Genomic DNA, 19,492 nt, shown 5'->3' on the forward strand with positions numbered 1-19,492 from the left:
ACATTGGAAGGGACTAAAAGCAGAGCAATGGCACATTTTTCTTGTACTGTGAGAATGTGTTTGCACTAACAGAAACTTGGTTGACAGTGTATGGGACTGGATGGCAGAGAGGTGCCATGTTGCGAGGTTGGAGGTCAACAGCGATGTTCCAGATACAGTCGGGCTGCAGGAACGCTAAAGGACAGAGGGGCCGGCTGCTGGCTGGCATGATGGCTGCCACATGCTGGTCAGGTCAGCAGGGAATGAGGCTACAGAGTCGAGTAGCAGAGGGGGGAGGGGGGCAGCTGGAGGAGGAGGAGAAGGAGGAGGAGAGTGAAAGTGGCTTGCAGAAATAACGGATTAACTTCAAAAACAATCAAAGTGTAGAGTGGGGGGATAGTTCTGTGTATTTGTGTGTCCGTGCATGTGTGTGTGCGTGTCTGTGTGCTTTTCTGGGGGCTAATAGGGGTTTTATCACTGTGGGAGTCCAGCAGACAGTTACATTGTCCCAGTTACAGTGATGCGCTGGAAGCATTGGGTATAATGCAGATACAATGGTTAAGCTGCATGTCTGTCTATAGATGTGTGTGTGTGTCTGTGTGTGTGTGTGTGTGTGTGTGTGTGTGTGTGTGTGTGTGTGTGTGTGCCCATAGTTAGCATACTGCAGTCTAGACCAGGGGATCAAGTGTAATCTCTCTCCACTGATACAGCTGATGAGCTGAGGTCACACACCACTGTCGCTGTATCAACATCATCTCTGCGTGTCACTTAATAATGTCATAATGTGTAATAATGCAGTCGTATTAATTCATTCATAAAATATATACATGTTCTCTATTTTGTGTTTGAAATGAGAAGCAATGGTTGAAATGTTGTAAAGTGGAGGCAGTTTTTCCTGCTGTGGTCACTGATGAAGAAACGACCTGCATGAACAAGACAATCTGCAGTCACTAGTGGAGCACAAGAGATTCACTGTGAGCAATGACTCTCAGCATTCTGAAAAACATCATATTTTTTAAAGATTTATCTCTTTTTTTGGCATTCCTGCTTTATTTAGGTGGAAACAGCTGGAGAAAGACAGGAAAGGCAGGGGAGAGAGAGAGAGAGGGGATGACATGCAGCAAAGGGCCAGAGCTGGAACCGAACCTGAGCTGCGGCGCTGAGGACTGAGCTTGAATACATGGTACAGGCTCCACCATGTCTACTTCAGTTTTCATAGAAGAAATTTTATTGCTACACACTGGCCAGATGTTGTCCTCTGGGTTTATCATTAAGTATCTGGGACACATCATCATCTTATCAGCAATGACAAATCATTAAGGATTAATGTTGAGCAGCAAACAGAACAAAACAGTGTTTCAGCACTGGCAGTGACACTGTAGTTACCTCATAAAAACAAGTTAAACAGGCAGTGAGCGATCCTCATGCCTTCAGATAAACCAACACTCAATCACCGGCTGCAGGAATCTAAGAGAAAAGTAATACCAGAGTAAATATTATAAGGAACAGTTGCTCCTTAGAGGAAAAGAAAAAGCATCAACATGACACCGAACACACAGAAGAAGTAATGATTTCGGGATCACTTCTCTGGGTAGCAACACTGTTTGGGTTACGTGACACACAGAATTGTGCTTGACAGGCTATGTTTAATTAGAACGGAACGGTGGATCAATATTAGTCTACAGACAAAATCACACTGTTTGTAAACAACCCCAAGTTGCAGGGAATTAAGTAATTATTTCTTTTTTACAGTAGAATTGCTCCCACTTAACTCTAACCATTCAGCAACTGCTAATTAATTTACCCCCCGCTCATGCACACATACCCCTACCACAACCACCACTACACAGGAACCCCATGACAGATTCAATTAAAATAACTTCATTACTCTGAGCTTTGAAACACTTCACTCTAAACAAAAGCAGATGCCTCTAAAACCTAGAAAGAAGAGCCAAGAATCTCTCTCTCTCTCTCTCTCTCTCTCTCTCTCGCTCTCTCAGTCCATGTTTTTCTACAAGACAGATACTTGCTTTAAAGAGCTGCAAAACAGCCAAAATAATCCAGCATGAAGGCGCTGACTGTCTCAGCCAGTTGTCATACTGACGAAACGTCCTGCTGCCGGGGGACAAGGTGGGACACGCCAACACCTAACATCAGGATTACTGCCCTCAAACGCAGTTAAACCACACGCACAATACCCCTCTGTGGCTCTGCCGTTTAAAGTGGAGCCATAATTATAACAACACAGTCAAACAACGTGGCAGAGAGGAGAGGAGAGGAGAGGAGAGGAGAGGAGAGGAGAGGAGAGGAGAGGAGAGGAGAGGAGAGAAACTTCATGTTCAACTACAACCTCTTCAGTCCAGCACAGTATCATAACCCCGGGGCAATAACATCTCTTGGTTCATCACAGTCTACTATTTCCCATTATCTCATCTATTAAACAATTCCCTTTATGCATTCCCTTCTTTCATCACTGCTGTCATGTGAAATCCTTGCAAGTCCGACTCATTTCGGGTCATATTCTACAAACTTTGAGCTTTGCGAAACCAAATCCTGCCAGATCCCCTTCAAACAAACTTGATTTTCTTGGTCCCTGGAAAGTTGACATTTTGAAAACACAAGCTTTTTTGCCAAAGAGCATCAAATGTCAAGCGTGGCAGACACAGAAACATACTGTATACACATGCATAAAATACACTGGAGGTGTCATTTTGTCCCAGGAATAAGGTCAGATATTAGGTTTCAGGCATGAAGCCAGAATTAGACCAAAGTAGAAGTGATACTGTACCCTTCACAGTCTCCCTCTCAAACACAAATCACAAACCCATATGCCCTTTCTCTTTTTCTCCACTCTCCCTCATCATTTCCCTGTATCTCCCTCCACGCGGTGATTTTGCACAGTCCATCTGACACCCAAGCACTGTACAGCATCTATGATATCATCAGTCTGCCAGCTATATAGCAGGCAGGCTGACATTACCAGCTGCCGGGACAGAAGAGGAGCCAACAGTGAGCACACCTCCCACGAATACACACAAGCACAAACACACACACGTGCATGATGAACAAATGCGCCAAATACAAGGAAACTTGGACAGTATATGAAATCGGACCACACATATGCCGGGTAATGACATATCATGTACCGAAAGCACTTTGTTACACACCAGGAAGCACAGGCTCTCTGTTTCTATATCATAACACACAAAAACAAACAGAAGAACACACACACACACACACACAAATACTCACTCACCTGCACCTGCATGAAAGATCCCCGGTAGAAGCAGCATGCTGCAGCCGACAGGGCACTCCACAGACTACACCTCTCCGTCATGGTGGGTACACACCTTCCTCTGCTACCTTTCCTCAAACCTTTCCCCCCCTTTGCTCCTTCCTCCTTTTCCTCTACCTCACCTCTGCCTCTGCTTCTCTTCCCTGTCTCCTGTCCTCTTCTTCCTCTCTTCCCCTCCCAGGGTGTCCGATCTGAACCCCAGCCCCTGGGCTAAGCCTGTCCCACCCCTGCCAGCCTCCTCGCCTGCCTGCCTGCCTGCCTGCCTGCCTGCCTGCCTGCCTCTGTGCCTGGCTAACAGCCCCTCAACATAGTGCCACCACTACAAAACCAGGCTACAAGCTATACCCGCTAACACCACAGCTACAGCTTGCAAGCAGCTGCTGGTTACCACATCAGCTATTACCTACGAGTGAGCCGCTAACAGCTGGTACTGATAACAGCTAGTGATATTACAGCTCCTGACATCTCCGCCGCTTCTGCCCTGCACCGGCTTCTTGTCGCTGCTGCTCTCGCTTCTCTCCCTCTCACTGCACTTGCTGCACTTCACGCGGCTGCTAGGGATTACCTCATTGCTTGCTGATGAAAGGAGTGTGGGTGGGGGGAGGGCGGACCAGAGGGAGAGAGAGGGAGGGTGGGTGGGAGGGATGGATGGATGGAGGGAGGGGGGGTGAATGCTAGCAGGCACAAGCAGAGAGAAGTGCTGTCGAATTGCAGGCAGAAGCCCCACCCACCCTCCCGACGACCCCCGCTTTAGTGCTGAGACAATGCTGACACGGGGTCGGTGGGGGAGAGAGGGACGACGGAGGGTGTAAAACATGGAGAAAGTGAGAAAAAGATGGGAGGAGGGAGAGAAAAGATAATTAAAAGATGAGATGATGGATGGAGAAGATGAGGGTAGAAGGAGAGAAAGGAGGAGTGCAGCCTCCCAAAGGAATCTAACCTTTCTTTTGCCATGAAAGGAACTCAACAGGGGTGCCCCCCACCCTCTGCCATACGCTTGAATGCAAATTCACACCTTTTATTCCACCTACAAGCCGACACACACACACACACACACACACACACATGCACACACACACACATGCACGCACACACACATACACACACACTAGTGCATATTACCAGACATAGCAGGGGCTACAGAGCTTTTGGTTTCTGTGGTGAAATAATGTTGATCCCTCTAAGTGTGTGTTTGTGTGTGTGTGTGTGTGTGTGTGTGTGTGTGTGTGTGTGTGTGTGTGTTGTTGGGGGGACTCGCCTTCCTTATGGGGAAAAAATGCAAGTGCCCATAATATAAGTCATGACATTTTAGGCTGAAGACTTAGGGTTAAGGTTAGGGTTAGGGTAAGTCTCCAGGAAATGAATGTAAGTCTATGTAATGTCCTCTGAAGTGACTGAAACACAACTGTGTGTGTGTGTGTGTGCGTGCGTGCGTGTGTGTGTGTGTGTGTGCAGCAGAAAATAATGATGTGTCTCTAAAAAGCAATGCAGACTGCAGCTAGACAGCTCATTATAAACTGAAACACACAGGCAGGTGTTTCAAGGATAACACGCCATGATTTTCACCGGCCCATTTCACACACACACGCACACACGCACACAGGCACACATACCGGCAGGGAGATGTCAGGAGGGGTGGGGCTCTGTCTCTGGAGGCCTGAGTGAGTGACATCATTGAGGACGCTTCACCATAGCAACACAGCGAGATCCTTGACAGCATCCAAAATTCTGACACTGCATTTAGTCGGGTCTGCACCACTGCAGGGAGGCATCACGTAAGAGAGAAACACAACCGGGGAAGGAGAGAAATACAAAGAAACATACCAGGGCACAAGACATACTGCATGCACCTTCTTCTCCTTTTCTTACTTTGTGTGGTGCAGAGATGACCTCAAAGACAAACACCGCATCAGATGATGCCAGTAATCACTTTGCTAATCTGGCTCTTGAATGCATGCTAGTGGGTCACGGGCGGAGAGAAAATGCCGAGAGATAAGGAGCCGCAAGACACAGGATGGATTCATTAACTGCAGCTTCTCCTCTTAATGTAATCTCAAACCATCCAGCGCTGGATTAGACAGATTACACAGTGGGGACACAAATAATCTCATAAGAGGGGCCCTGTGCTTTCCTTCCCTCAATCCTCTGTAATACCATGCCAAAACAATCACAACGTACAGCGTGTTACATCTGGCTGCCGCGCCACACACGCGCATGCCAAGGAAAAACATATGTGACAATACGACAGACGCAGGATTTGAAACGCAGGTGGGCTGCTGTAGCATTTAGCATTGAAACCGGCAATGCTAGAGGTGCAATGCTGACTCAGACAGCTCCTAATGAAAACATACAGCACTGTAAGGTGCATTAGCGAAGAGCTGCTCACCAAAATGATACTTTTTAAAATGCATGTGTTGCATATCACACCTCCTAATCCTTTCAAACAAGTATTTCGACTTGCCCAAGTGAAAGAAGGCATTGTTTTGAAGCACAATGCATTGTGAGTGCTCTCGCTTGTGTTTCCGCGTGTCACTCTGCATCCTCGGATGAATTAAGTCAAACAGATATCAAAAGGCTGCTGTGGGGAGCTGTGACATTAAAGCAAAGCAACAGATGCACCCCGCCTGAGTCACACCGTGTTCTCTGAAAATACTTGATGCAGAGAAAAAGATACTGTGCTCTGCGCTATGATATAACACTCAAGGGTTGGTATTCTGGAGCATCAGTCAACTCACTCTCTTCACTTACTTTACTCCAGCAACTAAGAACAATGTCTTAAATTGCACTTATTGAAATACTAGTATCATGAATCTCTCACAGATCAAAATATAATCCATTCCACATCATTTAACTGAGAGTAGAGCAGCTAAAACAACCAGTGACAATCAACTGAACAGTCCAGATTTTCATGTGGTCATCCTGTAATTCATCGATTAAAACATAACAGAAGAAGCGAGTCAACCTAAGAAAGGAGAGATCAAGTCTTAAAAACTGCTATTAGTACAGACTTGTGAATGAATGAATGAATGAATGTGTCATTATATCGTCACACACAGTCTAACAGGACAAACCTTCACTGCTCTGTACTGTTTAACACGCTTTAATGGAACAGCCTGAACTCTGCACGGACACAGGCTGAGAGGAAAAATGCTCGTAACTTTGTCTCATTTTGTGCCTTTGGGAAAACTAGAGACACGCTCATTCTTACTTTAGTGTCTTGTACACTTCATTACCCGGAATCTTCTCTCTTGTTCTTTTTCTTTCCTCGCCTCATCCCGTACTTTGTCTCCACTATTGCTTCCCTTTAAATCCTTTTATCTGTCTTCCTTTCATTCTCTACACACACAGCAAGTGTTTCTGTCCGTATACAGGTAGTCGTTACCTCTTGCCTCTTCTTCTCTATTACTCTTACTGCTATCCATTCATTGCGCCCACCCTCAGGATTCCCCTATCCCTCAACTCCCCTGTCTCCATGCTCCATGCTCGAATCCAACCTTTCTCCAACCCTTCTTATCACCATGCTCCTCCCCTCATCTCTCCCTCTCCCTCCTTATCCCGACCTCTCATCACTATCCGAACCTCCTTCTCTCTCTGATCCCTGCCTTTCCTCCCATCTCTCCTCTGTCCTTCTCTTCTCCTCCATGGTCATGCCTCCACCTTCCCCTCCTTCCCAGACCTCTATCTCTACATCTCCTTCCCTGCTTAGAGGCAGTCTTCAGTTAAATATTAATTAGTGAGCCCCATCCCGCAGGCTGATAGGGAGCACAATGGAGAATCCCTGCATGTGCCTGCAAGCATCCCACTAATGAAAGTGGTGTGTGTGTGTGTGTGTGTGTGTGTGTGTGTGTGTGTGCATAAGAGAGAGACACACAGAGATAGTGTGGAGTGTGAGAGAGTAAAATGCGTGTATGTGCATGTGTGTGAGAGATGAAAAGAGACGCACCGAGGGCAGATCAAGATTATATGAACACACATGTGTGTCTATGTGTGCACACGTGCGTGTCTTAAAACAAAGGCCGGGCTCTGCTGGGGGTTAGGAGGGTACAGCTAATGATCTGCGTGTGTGTGTGTGTGTCTTATTGTCATCATTGTGTTTTCACAGGGTGGACCCCATTCACCGCCTGGTTAATCCGTATCGAACCACCAGATATGTGTTTCAAAGCCTGTTTGAAACATCGGCCTGCAATAATGATGCAGGCAGAGAAAGAGGCCTGCAGGAGATGCTGCGACTTTGTCCGCACACACGCGCAGAAAAATAGTCATTTAGGTGTGAAATAGCGCAATTAAAAATCAGCTGCCCTGCTTTAATGGCATTAAGATGATGACTTAACCTTACAGGGATGTGCTGCTGCAGAAACTCGACACATCTTTAGTGTGAATAAAGCCGTGTGTAATTAGAAGAGTGTCTTGAAGAGATCAATGTGTCATTATTCTCGACCACGTGTGTTGCTCAGCAGCACGAGCGCATTGACCTTGAAGAGGTTGGACAAAATAATAGAAACATCTGAGATTACAATAGCCCTGCCGTGAATGTCGGAGCTTTTTATTTCCTCTCTCTCTGAGAGGTGTTGATTCAAGTCAGTGGCTATTTTTGAGGTTGCAGTTTGTGGAGCAAATATCCAGAAAGGTGTCTTTCAGTGAGTGTTGCTGGTGGTGTACAGTTTTCCTGGTTTTGCATGCAGTATTAAGATTTTGGAGACTTTTCTTTTTATTATATTGTCATTATACATTATTTCAGTGTTTTATGACTGCGGCACCAGGAGTTCAGGCAGTGACCACTCCACTGTAAATCATCATTACATAGGCAGCTAGACAATGAGTCGTTTTAAGTTGAAAACCAATTAGCAAAGTGTACTTGCTGATAGTCAGCATTTTTAGCCACGCTAGAGCCAAAGTCGGTCGAATGGTTCGCTACTGTAATTCAGACTGAAACATCTTAACAACCAATGAATACATGAATAAATGTGGCACAGAGGATGAATCCCACCATCTTTGATGATCCTCTAGGTCTTCCTTTGGGGTTGAAGTTTTCACTTATACAGTGAAATATCTCAATATTTACTATGCAAATTGTTGTTACAGACACTCATGATCCCCAGAGGATGAAGCCAACTGACTTTGATCATGACCTGATTTTTCCTTGAGGCTGCCATGAGGTTGACGTTCTAAACAACAAATGTTAGCATGCAAACACGCTAAACTTAAATGGCAAACGTGGTAAACATTACCTGCTAGCATTGTCATTATTAGCCTGAACTGTTGGTGTTTTAGCAGTAAATGCTGGAAAATTATATGTGTGGCAATGGAAAACTCTATCATCACCGTATTTACTGCAGGTTATTGTATTGTATTGCATTTTAAGGTGTTTCTTTTATTTTGTCCATGTCCTGAGAAGCAAAATTTTCAGATGACAATGAGCCACAGAAAGATGTCGTGCATATCTAGGCCCTTTTCTCTTTGGTGACCTAAATAAACTGGTTTAAGATGTAAATTGCCTTTCAGTAAACACAGTGTATGTCCTGTATGTGTGTGCAGTGCGTGCGTGTGTGTGTGCTCTGAGAACAGTAACTGAAGACTTTCCAGGGGTGTGTTACCGAGCGCCTGACAGTTTACACCCCCTCTCATTTACAGAGGCGCCACATTAATTCAATCTACTGTAACAGACACACACACACACACGCACACACACACACACATACATGCACCCACAGGGCACTGCCTTAATTTAATGAGGCAGCACACAGACACATACAGATTTTGGAAATTCAAACCATTCGCATAATCAAACATGCAGTAACCTACAGACACACAGCTGAGGCCCTTCACAGGCACACACACATGTTTTTAGAGCACCGGTGTGAGTGCAGCGCCAGACATGATATATATGTCAATTATGAAAGTCTCTGTCTAACATATAAACCATCCCCTCCTGCCCCTCCCGTCAACGTAGCACCAAACCACGAAAAAGCACAGGAGACAAAGCAGGGCTGGCCCGGGCTGCAGGCAAAATCAAACGCACACAATCACACAGCAAGTAGCCCCCCACACACACACACACACGTCATACACACCATTTGAAAACAAGCTCACACTTCGACTGAGTCTGAACAATGTGGATTAGCTACTTAATAACATAATATGGTCAGTTTTTCCACCAACCCCAACCAATTTTAAAGACCGCTTTCTCTAAAAGTCACCAAAACAAAAACATTAGATGCTGCTTGACCAGCCGTGCGTCCTCATGAAAAATGAATGATGATGGATATTTTATGATAAAGCCTAAAAGATGAATAACTCGCCCTGAATGCTTTGCGTTATTTTTTTTTTTTCTTACTGATTGCTTATTTTCTTTGAGCATATTCAAACCAGATTGGTTCGTCTGTGTTTCTCTCTGACACACTTTGTCTCATTTTCCTCTTAAGTGTGTGTGACAGTGTGTGCATGTGTGTGTGTGCGTGAGTAAATAAGTGTGCACATGTGTGGGCGTGCACATGTGACCAACCAGGAGGGGTGGGGGTCGGGGGGGGGGAGTCACTGGCCTGGCCTTTCCCATTTTAACAGGGAACATTGAGGCCAACTCCTGATTTAAACATCAGCTGTCATAAATGTTTCAGAGAAATGGAAGGAGACGGAGGGATGGCTGGCAGCTTTCAGGGGGTGGGTGGCGGGGTGGGTGGCAATGGGAGGGGCTGTTGTGGCGTGTAAGAGCGAGAGAAGGAAAGACAAAACAAACATGGGTGACAAAATGTACAAGGATTTGAAACCAAGTAGGGAAAGTTGGGGTTTAAAGCAAAAACCAGCAATCCAATCCAATGTTACATCTGTAAAATACTGCAAAAATTCATGTTAAAAGTACAAACTGAATAGCTTCAGAACCACAAAAAGGGCAAGCAATGTTTTGTGTCAGCGTGAGAGTTAAGTACCGGTTATAGCAGGGACGGCCTATAGTGCAAGTCCACCCCTCCACCCACCCGTAATCAAATAAGAAACGCCTTGTTTTATGTGGTAACAGTAATTGCAGCACTCAATTGGAACTTATCACTCCAAAGCTGATTGAAAGGCCTTAATACACAGCACGGTTTACTGACAGTGTTTTATGGGTCACCTCGCCTGACATAAAGACCACATCACTGCCATCACAAAAAATTAATATACCTTTATAAAACAAAGCATTAACGTTCAAGGGTAAACAGCAGAGGCACGGAGTCAGACTGCCACATATTCAATGAGCTGTTCAGGTGTGTCAGGATCTGGGTGGGTTGCCACTTTGGCCACAAGAGTATTACTAATTATGAGGAATTTAAGATGACTTTCAATCTGTAACAATCAAAAACTCTTTGAGTGTATCTGTGACTGTAATTCAGTTTTATTAAAAAAAAACAAAAAAAATCCAATTGGGTCGTAATGCAGAGTGAAGATATTAACTACAGTCCACGTGTTCTGGTCAGAGGAGGTTGCATATATTTGTTTTACACAAGGAATACAGGTCAGGGTCATAGGAGAAGGCTTTTACCACCTCGCCTGTGATGTAAAATCAATAAATAAACAGATCCCAAGAGCTCAACAGTTCACTTAATTCCTTCCTTCTCTCTGTCTCTTCCTTCCTTGCTCTCACCTCCCACTTTTGCTCTCGGTTTAAAGCCCGACATCTGTATTAATGCATGTTTATGGTACACAGGATGCATGAATCCCTATCATCTCTCACCAAGGTCATGAAACGGCTTCACACGCTCTGTGATCTTTAAGGAGTTCACAACTCAAGTGTATGGCCCCATCTACTGGCTGCGGCGCAGACTGCTTGCTGGCCGCACTGCTTCACTGCAAATTTAATTAGCTAAATGGCAGACTGAATTAGGCTAAATGCAGAGTGAGCCTGCTGAAATGAGCAGAACTGTTGAAGACTAGGGGCTAATAATCAGCCACAATTACATCTGAGCGCTCACAATAAAAAACTATAATTCAATCATGGGGGAGAGGAGGAAATTCAAAGTGAGTGGCTCGTGTAGGCTAAGAAGCTACAACTCATTTGTGCTGGTATCTCAGACACTACATGTGTGACAGAAAAAGGCCAAACCAGAGAGGAAAAATTCAAAATTATTATGGCAGGAAAAAGCTGAGAAGTTGCTGAAAAGAGGGCACTGATCTGTACAATCATAGCACATATTCAAGGACACAGACACAGACAGAAGAGGACAGGACGAGGGCACACACACCGAGAGAGCAGACTTACCTGGACGTACTCCGCCTGGCTCTCTGCTGGCTCCATGTGGCTGGTGAAAAGAAGGAAAAAGTAGTGAAACAGGGGAAATGTTAGGCTATGTCATGACAGGAAAAAAGACTGTAACCCTCTGTTGCAATTGTGTGCACTGACACACGTGAACACACGGTTGAGATCTTGTGTTTGATGTGGTCTTGTAACAGGTGCAGTGCATGCTACCACAGACAAAAGCAACGCCTGTATTCCCATGACCCACTTCTGCAGAGGCCTCTCCGCTGAGTAAACTGCTGCTTCGCTCAAGCTTCGTGGAAAACAGACAGATAACAAACCCCACTGAGCATCTAAGGTTGCTGAATATGGAGCCGGCCTCTCAAATCTCTCGGGCACCATAACTCACACTTTTATTTCATGATGGATCCGGATCATGTGTCAAAAACCCCGCTGTGCTACAGTCTTGGGAGCCATACTGCGGCTACTGCCTTGAAAGCTCTGTGATACGGAGCCAGCCCGAGCTAAAGGGGCAATTACACTCCCAGACAAGTTTTAAGATCAATCAGCACGGTTCCCAATTGCATGATGGGTCTCACAGGGCCCAGAGCGAAGCCGTGTTACACATGACCACAGAGAGGCCGGATCAAAGGGCCCCATCACGGCAGCGGGCTCGGGAATGTTAATAGGTCCCACGACAGAGGAGCTTTACATTTCTCTCCCAAGCTGCTCCTGTGCTTAAATAAAACGGTTGAACAAATGTAAAATATTGGCCTCCATCATTTGCACTGATAACGTCAGTATTTATCCAGAAAAGAATGTAAATAACATACCAGTCATACACGAGGCTTTGAAAACAACATCAGACTGAGATAGGCAGAAGGCCAACAAGCACTGAAGCAGAGCTGAAGTCAATGTCAAGCATGCCAGCTGTGCTTTAAACGCTTACTGACGGGCCCTGTGTTTTCGCTCTGAAACTGTATAAAATGGTTCAATTGATGTATTCTGACAAGTCAGATTTGGTTTGGCAATTCTAAACATTCCAAAAACAGTTGCTCCACAAATTGTCGTAAAACCCACTGAGAGAAAGTTGTGATTTTGTGCTGAGGGCTGCAGAATGTTAGTATTTTCATCATCAATTAATCTGCAGGTTATTGTCATGATTAATCAATTAACCGTTTTGTCTATAAAATGCCAGAATGCCCAGACTCCAAGGTGTCCACCCAACCAAGTACGCACCCAAATAATATTAGTCTAACGGCCAATATGTCAACGAAAAGCATCAAATTTAGACATTTGAGATGCTGGAACCAGAAAATCCCATTATTGCTTGAAAACTGACCATTAAATCGACAAATTGTTTCAACTCTAGCCAAACATGAGTTAACGGGGGCATCCCTGTTCCTCCCCCTTTCAAACTAGTGCCCAACAAAGGAGTTGACATGCTTTGCTCCATGAGGGACAATGAGGCGAAAGAATAGTGCCCACAGCTATGCCAGCCCCACACCATCACAGCATACAGCATCATTTCAGAGCCAAAACTTACCAGCCACCAAAGGCACCACCAACACAGAAAAGACTGAAAACGGGTTTCCAGAAAAGCAGACAAACCCCGGCAAAGAAGTGAAGAGCTGCACTTTGAACAGAATGAGAGTAAGAGAGGGAAATGGACAGTCAGGCCGAGAGGTGGAGGGTCCTGTGATTTAGGGCTGAGCTGACAGAGAGGAGTGAGAGAGCGCGCGCTTTGATGTGCCCATACTGAACTTGCAGTACGCCATATATTTCCCACGATCCCTGAGCTGAACTAATGGGCCAGTGCTGCACACACACACACGCGCGCGCGCGCACAAACACGCAGTGCAAATTCCACTGTAACACGATCCACGCACTCTGCTATCATGCAAGGAATATTGAAGGCAGAGAGACCTTGGCGTGTCATGGGAGAGCAGCGATAAAATGCAATCTGCTCGACTGAGAGGAGAACAGGGTGGCACCTTTGAGGAGTTTCCGCGCATTTTCCCTCAAACTCTTCAATAAAGTTCTGACTTTGTTGATAAATCGACTACAGTGTTATGAAATTAGCACAAAAAAGCTTTTTAATGTCGGTCTCCCGTGTGTCCGAACAAATCGATGCGATATAAGAAAAACATCACACCAATAGTGCGGCAGCTTTCCAGCAGCATCTGATCAATAAAACGAATCGATGTTACCTGCTGCCTTTAACAAGTGAAGTAATGAATCCTGTTATCTTCTCACTTCACAGCCATCGCCTGAGACAAGTCCCGTCCACCGCAGTCAGCAAAAAATGTGAACCGTCCAGCGTCCCCCGTTAACGCGCGGTTCAATCAGATTTACGCACAAAGCATGGCCGGATTCATCTGTCATGAGGGCCCGGGCCAAATTTGTGCAGCCGCGCCCCTCCTCACCCACGTCCATTCCTTATGCAATGTGTACATTTTTTCTATGCTGGAATATAACCAAGGCCAGATTTGACTCAAGGTAATTATTAAATGATTTGTAATCACAAAACTGAAATAATGTAGAGTTTTAGATTTTAACCCAGTGGCTGAAGAGTCCCTTCCAGAGTTAAAAGTGCAAAAAAATGAATAAATAAATAAATAAATAAATAAATAAAAAATAACAATAATATAAAAATACTCAATTATGAGCAATAGCCCATAAACTGCTCTACACAAAACAAATATACAATCCATCCTTGTTTACTACGCCAACATCTCCTACCTCGAGGTATGGTGCCTTCAAGGTACCCGCCCCCCCCCCCATGCATACTCTCACAACATTTTTCATAACACAATTTAACGTATAACCAGAAACAAGGTTTATATCTGGGCAGTTTTCTTAACCCATCTCTTCTTCCCGTGTCTTTCCTTGTTCTTTACCAGGACTAATATCCTCCACAAGTCCAGCCAAGGGGCTGGTTTACACACTCGACCTGCACGAGTGACAGCAGTTGTCCCTTGTGCACGTGTAACAGCAGCCAAAGTGTCTGTGTTTGTTCGATCGTTGTTTGTTTCAGGCCCAGAATCCTCAGACACCTCTACAGTAACCTGTTCTTGAGATGCGGGTGTGTGTGTTTGGCCCGTGGGTGCACTCAACAGATGAGTACAGCACATGAAGGCTATCTCTCTGCATTTCACTAACCCTTGGCGACCGTCGTGAATCCTGTTATCCATTCTTATAGAGGTGGGAATCAAACTGTGGTTACCCCTGACCACTAAACCCTCTATATCTCTCAGCTCTCCTCTCACCTTGAAGAGGTCCCTCACTGTCTCAGGTATTTTCCCTTCATGCCACAGCAGCATCAATATTCTTGATGAATTTTCGGCAATATGACACAAATGTGGTGTAAAAATGTCCCATAGCAATGGCACCATGGGTATGAGTGGGTGTGTCATACCAAAATACTGGATGAAGTCCCAGACAGTAAGGGACACATTCAGCTTCTGGGGGAAGTCATCAGCCTTAGTCTATAATTCTTTGTTGTGGTGCACTTTGTAAGAACTGTGCAATTCTGTTTGGAAAAGTGTGATATCATTAAAGTTCAGCTATTCAATTCAAATATATTATTCAAAATATGAGCTAGGAGACAGAGAAGACACTGACTGCAGAGGTGAGGATCCTTTTTACATGCTGCCTCTCTGGTGCACTAACCTGCTATCACCACTCAGGGTCAGCAGTTCATAACCCTTCATGTTACTAACTACAGCAGTCCAGTCTTGGCACAGAGGAAGACACTTCTAATCAAAATGTAATATGTAGTGCTGAGTATGATGGGGATTATCATAAGACAAGCAACCATTAAATTAAAACACATAGCCTGAAATCACGAGCGCATAGATTCATAGAAGGTTTGACACTTTTTCCTTGTGACCTTTGCATTTTCTTCGTGACCTTTGCATTGAAACTTTCATGAGTCAGACACTCGCCTACTTTGGATACCAAGAAAATCTGAGTAAAACTGCTACAGGACAGACCCTTAAACGAATGGCATGAACTGTTCACATTTAAGAAAAATTAAACAATTTCTGAAAGACAATGAATTACCTGTAAATGCTGTCAGAGTTGTGGTTTCCTTTATCAGCTCCCTCTGTCAGATCTCTGCCCTCTGCCTCCTCCTTTGGTTCAGATACAGCTCCAGACTCTAACCCATCCTGCTCATGAGTCTGATCATTCTCCTGACAGAGAGGAGCGGAGGAGGTCTTCTCAGGGTCCAAGTCTGCATCAGCCTGGGTGACATCCTTCTTGTCACAAGTCTCGGGTTGAAGTGCAGCACTTGAGCCACCAGATGGCGACACATCTTCACATGCAGCTGTGGGTGCAGAGGTGGTGGTTTGGGTGCTTGCGAGATTAGTTTCGGGTGTAGGTTCAGGTTGGGTCTTGCGATCAGGGAGAGAGTCTTGGCTGAGCCCACTGTCGGCTTTACCCTCAGCTTCATCCACTTTGGATGAGGCGGCTGTGACCCTGAGGAGCCCACGGTCCTGTTGCCCTGCAGGTCGCTGGCTTTGACTTCTGCTGATGCTGCTCTTGTCTTTACGCTTCTTACTGCTGCTGGAGGCGCCTGGAGAAGAGGTGGGCATCAGAATTAAACAAAGCAGACAAAGACAGCAGAGAAGAAACTTGTCCTGGTGAAAATTGTTGTCCTATTTCTGAAAGTGTTGTTCATGACTTCTGCTGCCTTACCGTTAACACTCTTGTCTCTCCTCTTCATCAGCAGCCTTGGCAGTGTACCCATGTGCGTATAGTTCTCACTGGAACGGACGTAGCTGGCGGTGCGAGGACGCATGGCTCCCATGTCGTCCACCGCTGTCTCAACAACTGGAGCCAGAATCGCTGAGGTGACAGTGTCATCTCCGGGCGCACCTCCCACTCCTGCTCCAGACTTCAGCTGAGAGGACTTGGAGTCTGATTTCTCAGTGGAGCGGCGGAAAGAGAGGTTGGTGAGGCTGCCAAACCACTTGAAACCTTGAGAGGGTTAGAAAAGAAGAGGAAATGCTCATAACGTGGCGACACAGCTATGACACTGTGCTGGTCCATGTGGTCAGCCACTGCCCTGTTTTGTATCTTCTCTCTTTTGTGGGTGTTTCTGTACTCACAGTGGCAACTCATCCTTATGCCTCCATTTTTAGCTCATTGTTTTGGTTTTCCAACTTACAAATTTCAGAGAAATGAGTGCTGACATGATATTTTCTCTGCTGCCAAAGACTAAAAAATGAAGATGAGAGTGAATATTGGACTGCTAACGCTGCTTTGTGTCTGATAGATGTATAAATAGTTAATTGTTTATTTAGAACAACAATATCTGGTAAGTTTACAAGTGAGATGGTGTGTTCTCAGCTTATTCTGCTGACCCCAAGTGGCAAAAATAAAAACTGCAGCTTTAATGAACAAGTTCCTCTCTCTCTGCCCAGCAAAAAGCCCCTTTGCAGAGCCAGTGTTTTGAACATGTTACTCTACAGATGATATGTAAAAGCAGTCAACCATTTACCCCTCCGTGTGTGTGTGTGTGTGTGTGTGTGTGTGTGTGTGTATGCATATGGTCCTGCTTGGTTGTCTGTGTGTGTCAATACCAGTAGGCATGCAAGTGATTTGCATAAAGGACCTGTTTTTACAATAGATGTACTGCATACAGTTGATAGAGTGTATATGAATTAAATCTAATAAACACTGCTTAACTTAATTTACTCAACTGCAACCAAAATGTTACAAAACTGACATAATGGCATCTGACAGTCAGCGTTGGTTAACCGAAGTGCTCACACCCTGGCTGACTATGTATGCATAAACATATGAACAAAGTGCAGCTGCTCTGCACACACACACACACACAGACACACACATACACAAATACTCACTCAGTTTCCGTATGCTCATGTTGCGGCTGCACTGTAAGTTCAGCTGCAGGTGGGTGATAGATGGATCATCTGCAGTGGATCAGAACAGGAGAGGCTGATAGGGAGGATGACTTCTTGCTAAAGAGGAGAACCACAGTTCCTCTCTGTGGGTGAGATACTGCACACAGTTTGCATGCGTGAGAGAGACAAAACTGAGAGATGAGAGGCAAGCGGCAGGGGCAGGGCAGACGTGACACTTCCTGTGTAAAGCTGAGACGACCAATGGTAAGAGGAAATGAAAAGAGGTGACAGCGGTTGAAAGGATAAGACAGAACAATATGAATATATGAAATGTGAAGGTGGCCGGAAGTGTTGACAGAGAACAAAATGAAAACTGTAAGACAGAAGTTTGGATTGGTGACTTTTGCCCCATTGAAAGTTGGTTATAAACTCATAACTATCACCTTTTCTGTCAGATTATTTACTTCCAGCGAGGAGTCCTTTCATGTCCCCAATGCCGTTTAAATACATAGTTAATGTTTGATGAGGGTAGACGTTCTTACTCATAATGCTGCTGCACACTAATGCATAATGAGGATAATTCTAAGGTGCACCTTAAGGCTTAAGGAGGGATGAATGAGGCCTGTCTCATTCAATTAAGTGTGAAAGAATATTTGTGTGGTAGGTGGAACATGCTGTTTGTCAGCATGCCTCTGCTCAATGCAGGGCACCCAGAATCTGAATCTGATTCCTGTGAATGTGGCTGTGAGTCACGCTGGATGCTAATGCTCATGGGTTATGTTCATTGTTCGTGTTCTTTTACTTCAGGCAGCACTGCTGTGTATGGAATTGTTTCCACAGGATGGAAGTGCTGCAGTCACAGCTATTCAGGTGATCTTCTTGGATTTCTGATGCAAGTGCTGTATGAGAGCTGTGAGTCATTTGGCTTTATTAAGTTGAAGCTTGGCATCAATTATGCTTGATTAGACTCCAGAAAGCTCAACATAAGTCTGTGGGATCTGAGAATCATCCGTCTTTCAAACCCCGTGAAAAGCCCACCGGTGGATACATCATCATGCTGCACAGCAAAGCATTTTTCAAACCCACCAAACTTTATTTTGCATCCCACCAGAAACCCCAAAGATTTTAAAGACGAGACGGTTGAATCTTGGGTACATGTGTGTAAAATTATGCAAAAGAATAGAATATTCAAATGTGATGGACTCAGGCAGTTATGAAAAACGTGGAGTCTTCACCGAGGTTCATTCAGTGTAAGCATACTGTTGTTAGGATCCGCTACCTGTCTGTCCCTAGTGTTTTCCTTTTCCCCTTTTCCCTCAGCGTTATCCGTCTGTCTGTCTGTCCCCCTGTCTGTCTGAGGCTGGGTGTGGTCTCCCACACTCAGCTGGCTCCGCTGAATCATCTGCGCACCAGGCTGATTAGGCCACGAGTATTTAAACCTTTAAACTCTTTGTTCTTTTGGTTTGTCTCTTTCCCCTATTTACGTTATTTCTCTTGTCATTTCAGCACAATGCAGGAACAAATTCCATGAACGCAAAACACAGAATAGAATTATTATTTTGTAATTTTTTAATTTTAGTTTGGCATTTCATATGTACAGGTGCACTTTTATTTCTTTAGAACCCTGATTCTAAACAAGGGAAGCTGTGCAAAACATAGATAAAACAGAATGTGATAACGTGCTAATCCTTTTTGACGTACACTCAATTAAAGACAGTACAACAACATGATATTTAACATTTTACCTCATCAGCTTCAAATTTCAAATGTCAAATCAGTTAAGACGCTGCTACAGTAACACACGTGAGTGATAGTTACTGTATAGCCTATACCAGTCACATAATGTTCGATATGTGACAAACGTCTTGGGTTTTCACTTCCTGATGACATCTGGGCGTGCAGCATCTACAACAACGCCTTCCTGTCAACACTGTATCACACCAGCACATGTGGTGAAGAAACAGTGAACTGTGAAGCCATAGAATATGGTAAAATACATGATAAACTCCAAACAGCCCCTTTACTAATATCAGCTGCTGAAACTGGAGGTAATATCACCATTTTAATATGTTTATCATCCCGCATCCTCAAAGAGCAACAAGGGTTTGTTGTTCATTTTCTTCCAGTTTCCATTCAAAG

The 19,492-nt window shown here is 44.8% G+C and overlaps 1 protein-coding gene across 4 annotated transcripts in view; it reads right to left on the reverse strand.

Moving 5' to 3' along the window:
* Window positions 1-17,420, reverse strand: part of sh2d3ca (SH2 domain containing 3Ca) — a 52,999-nt gene extending 35,579 nt beyond the window's left edge. For 2 of the 4 annotated variants that reach the window (XM_076758180.1, XM_076758179.1), the window contains exons 1-4: window positions 17,354-17,420; window positions 16,182-16,463; window positions 15,546-16,059; window positions 11,505-11,544 (exon numbers count right to left, since the gene is read on the reverse strand). In XM_076758180.1, coding sequence (XP_076614295.1) covers window positions 11,505-11,544; window positions 15,546-16,059; window positions 16,182-16,463; window positions 17,354-17,372 — 855 coding nt within the window. In that variant the 5' untranslated portion in view covers window positions 17,373-17,420. Of the gene's footprint in view, window positions 1-3,235; window positions 3,828-11,504; window positions 11,545-15,545; window positions 16,060-16,181; window positions 16,464-17,353 lie in introns of those variants that run through there. The other 2 variants (XM_076758182.1, XM_076758181.1) reach the window with 2 other exon arrangements.
* Between the last annotated feature and the right edge of the window lie 2,072 nt (window positions 17,421-19,492).

The sequence above is a fragment of the Chaetodon auriga genome, chromosome 19, assembly GCF_051107435.1.
Source record: "Chaetodon auriga isolate fChaAug3 chromosome 19, fChaAug3.hap1, whole genome shotgun sequence".
NCBI lineage: Eukaryota > Metazoa > Chordata > Actinopteri > Chaetodontiformes > Chaetodontidae > Chaetodon > Chaetodon auriga.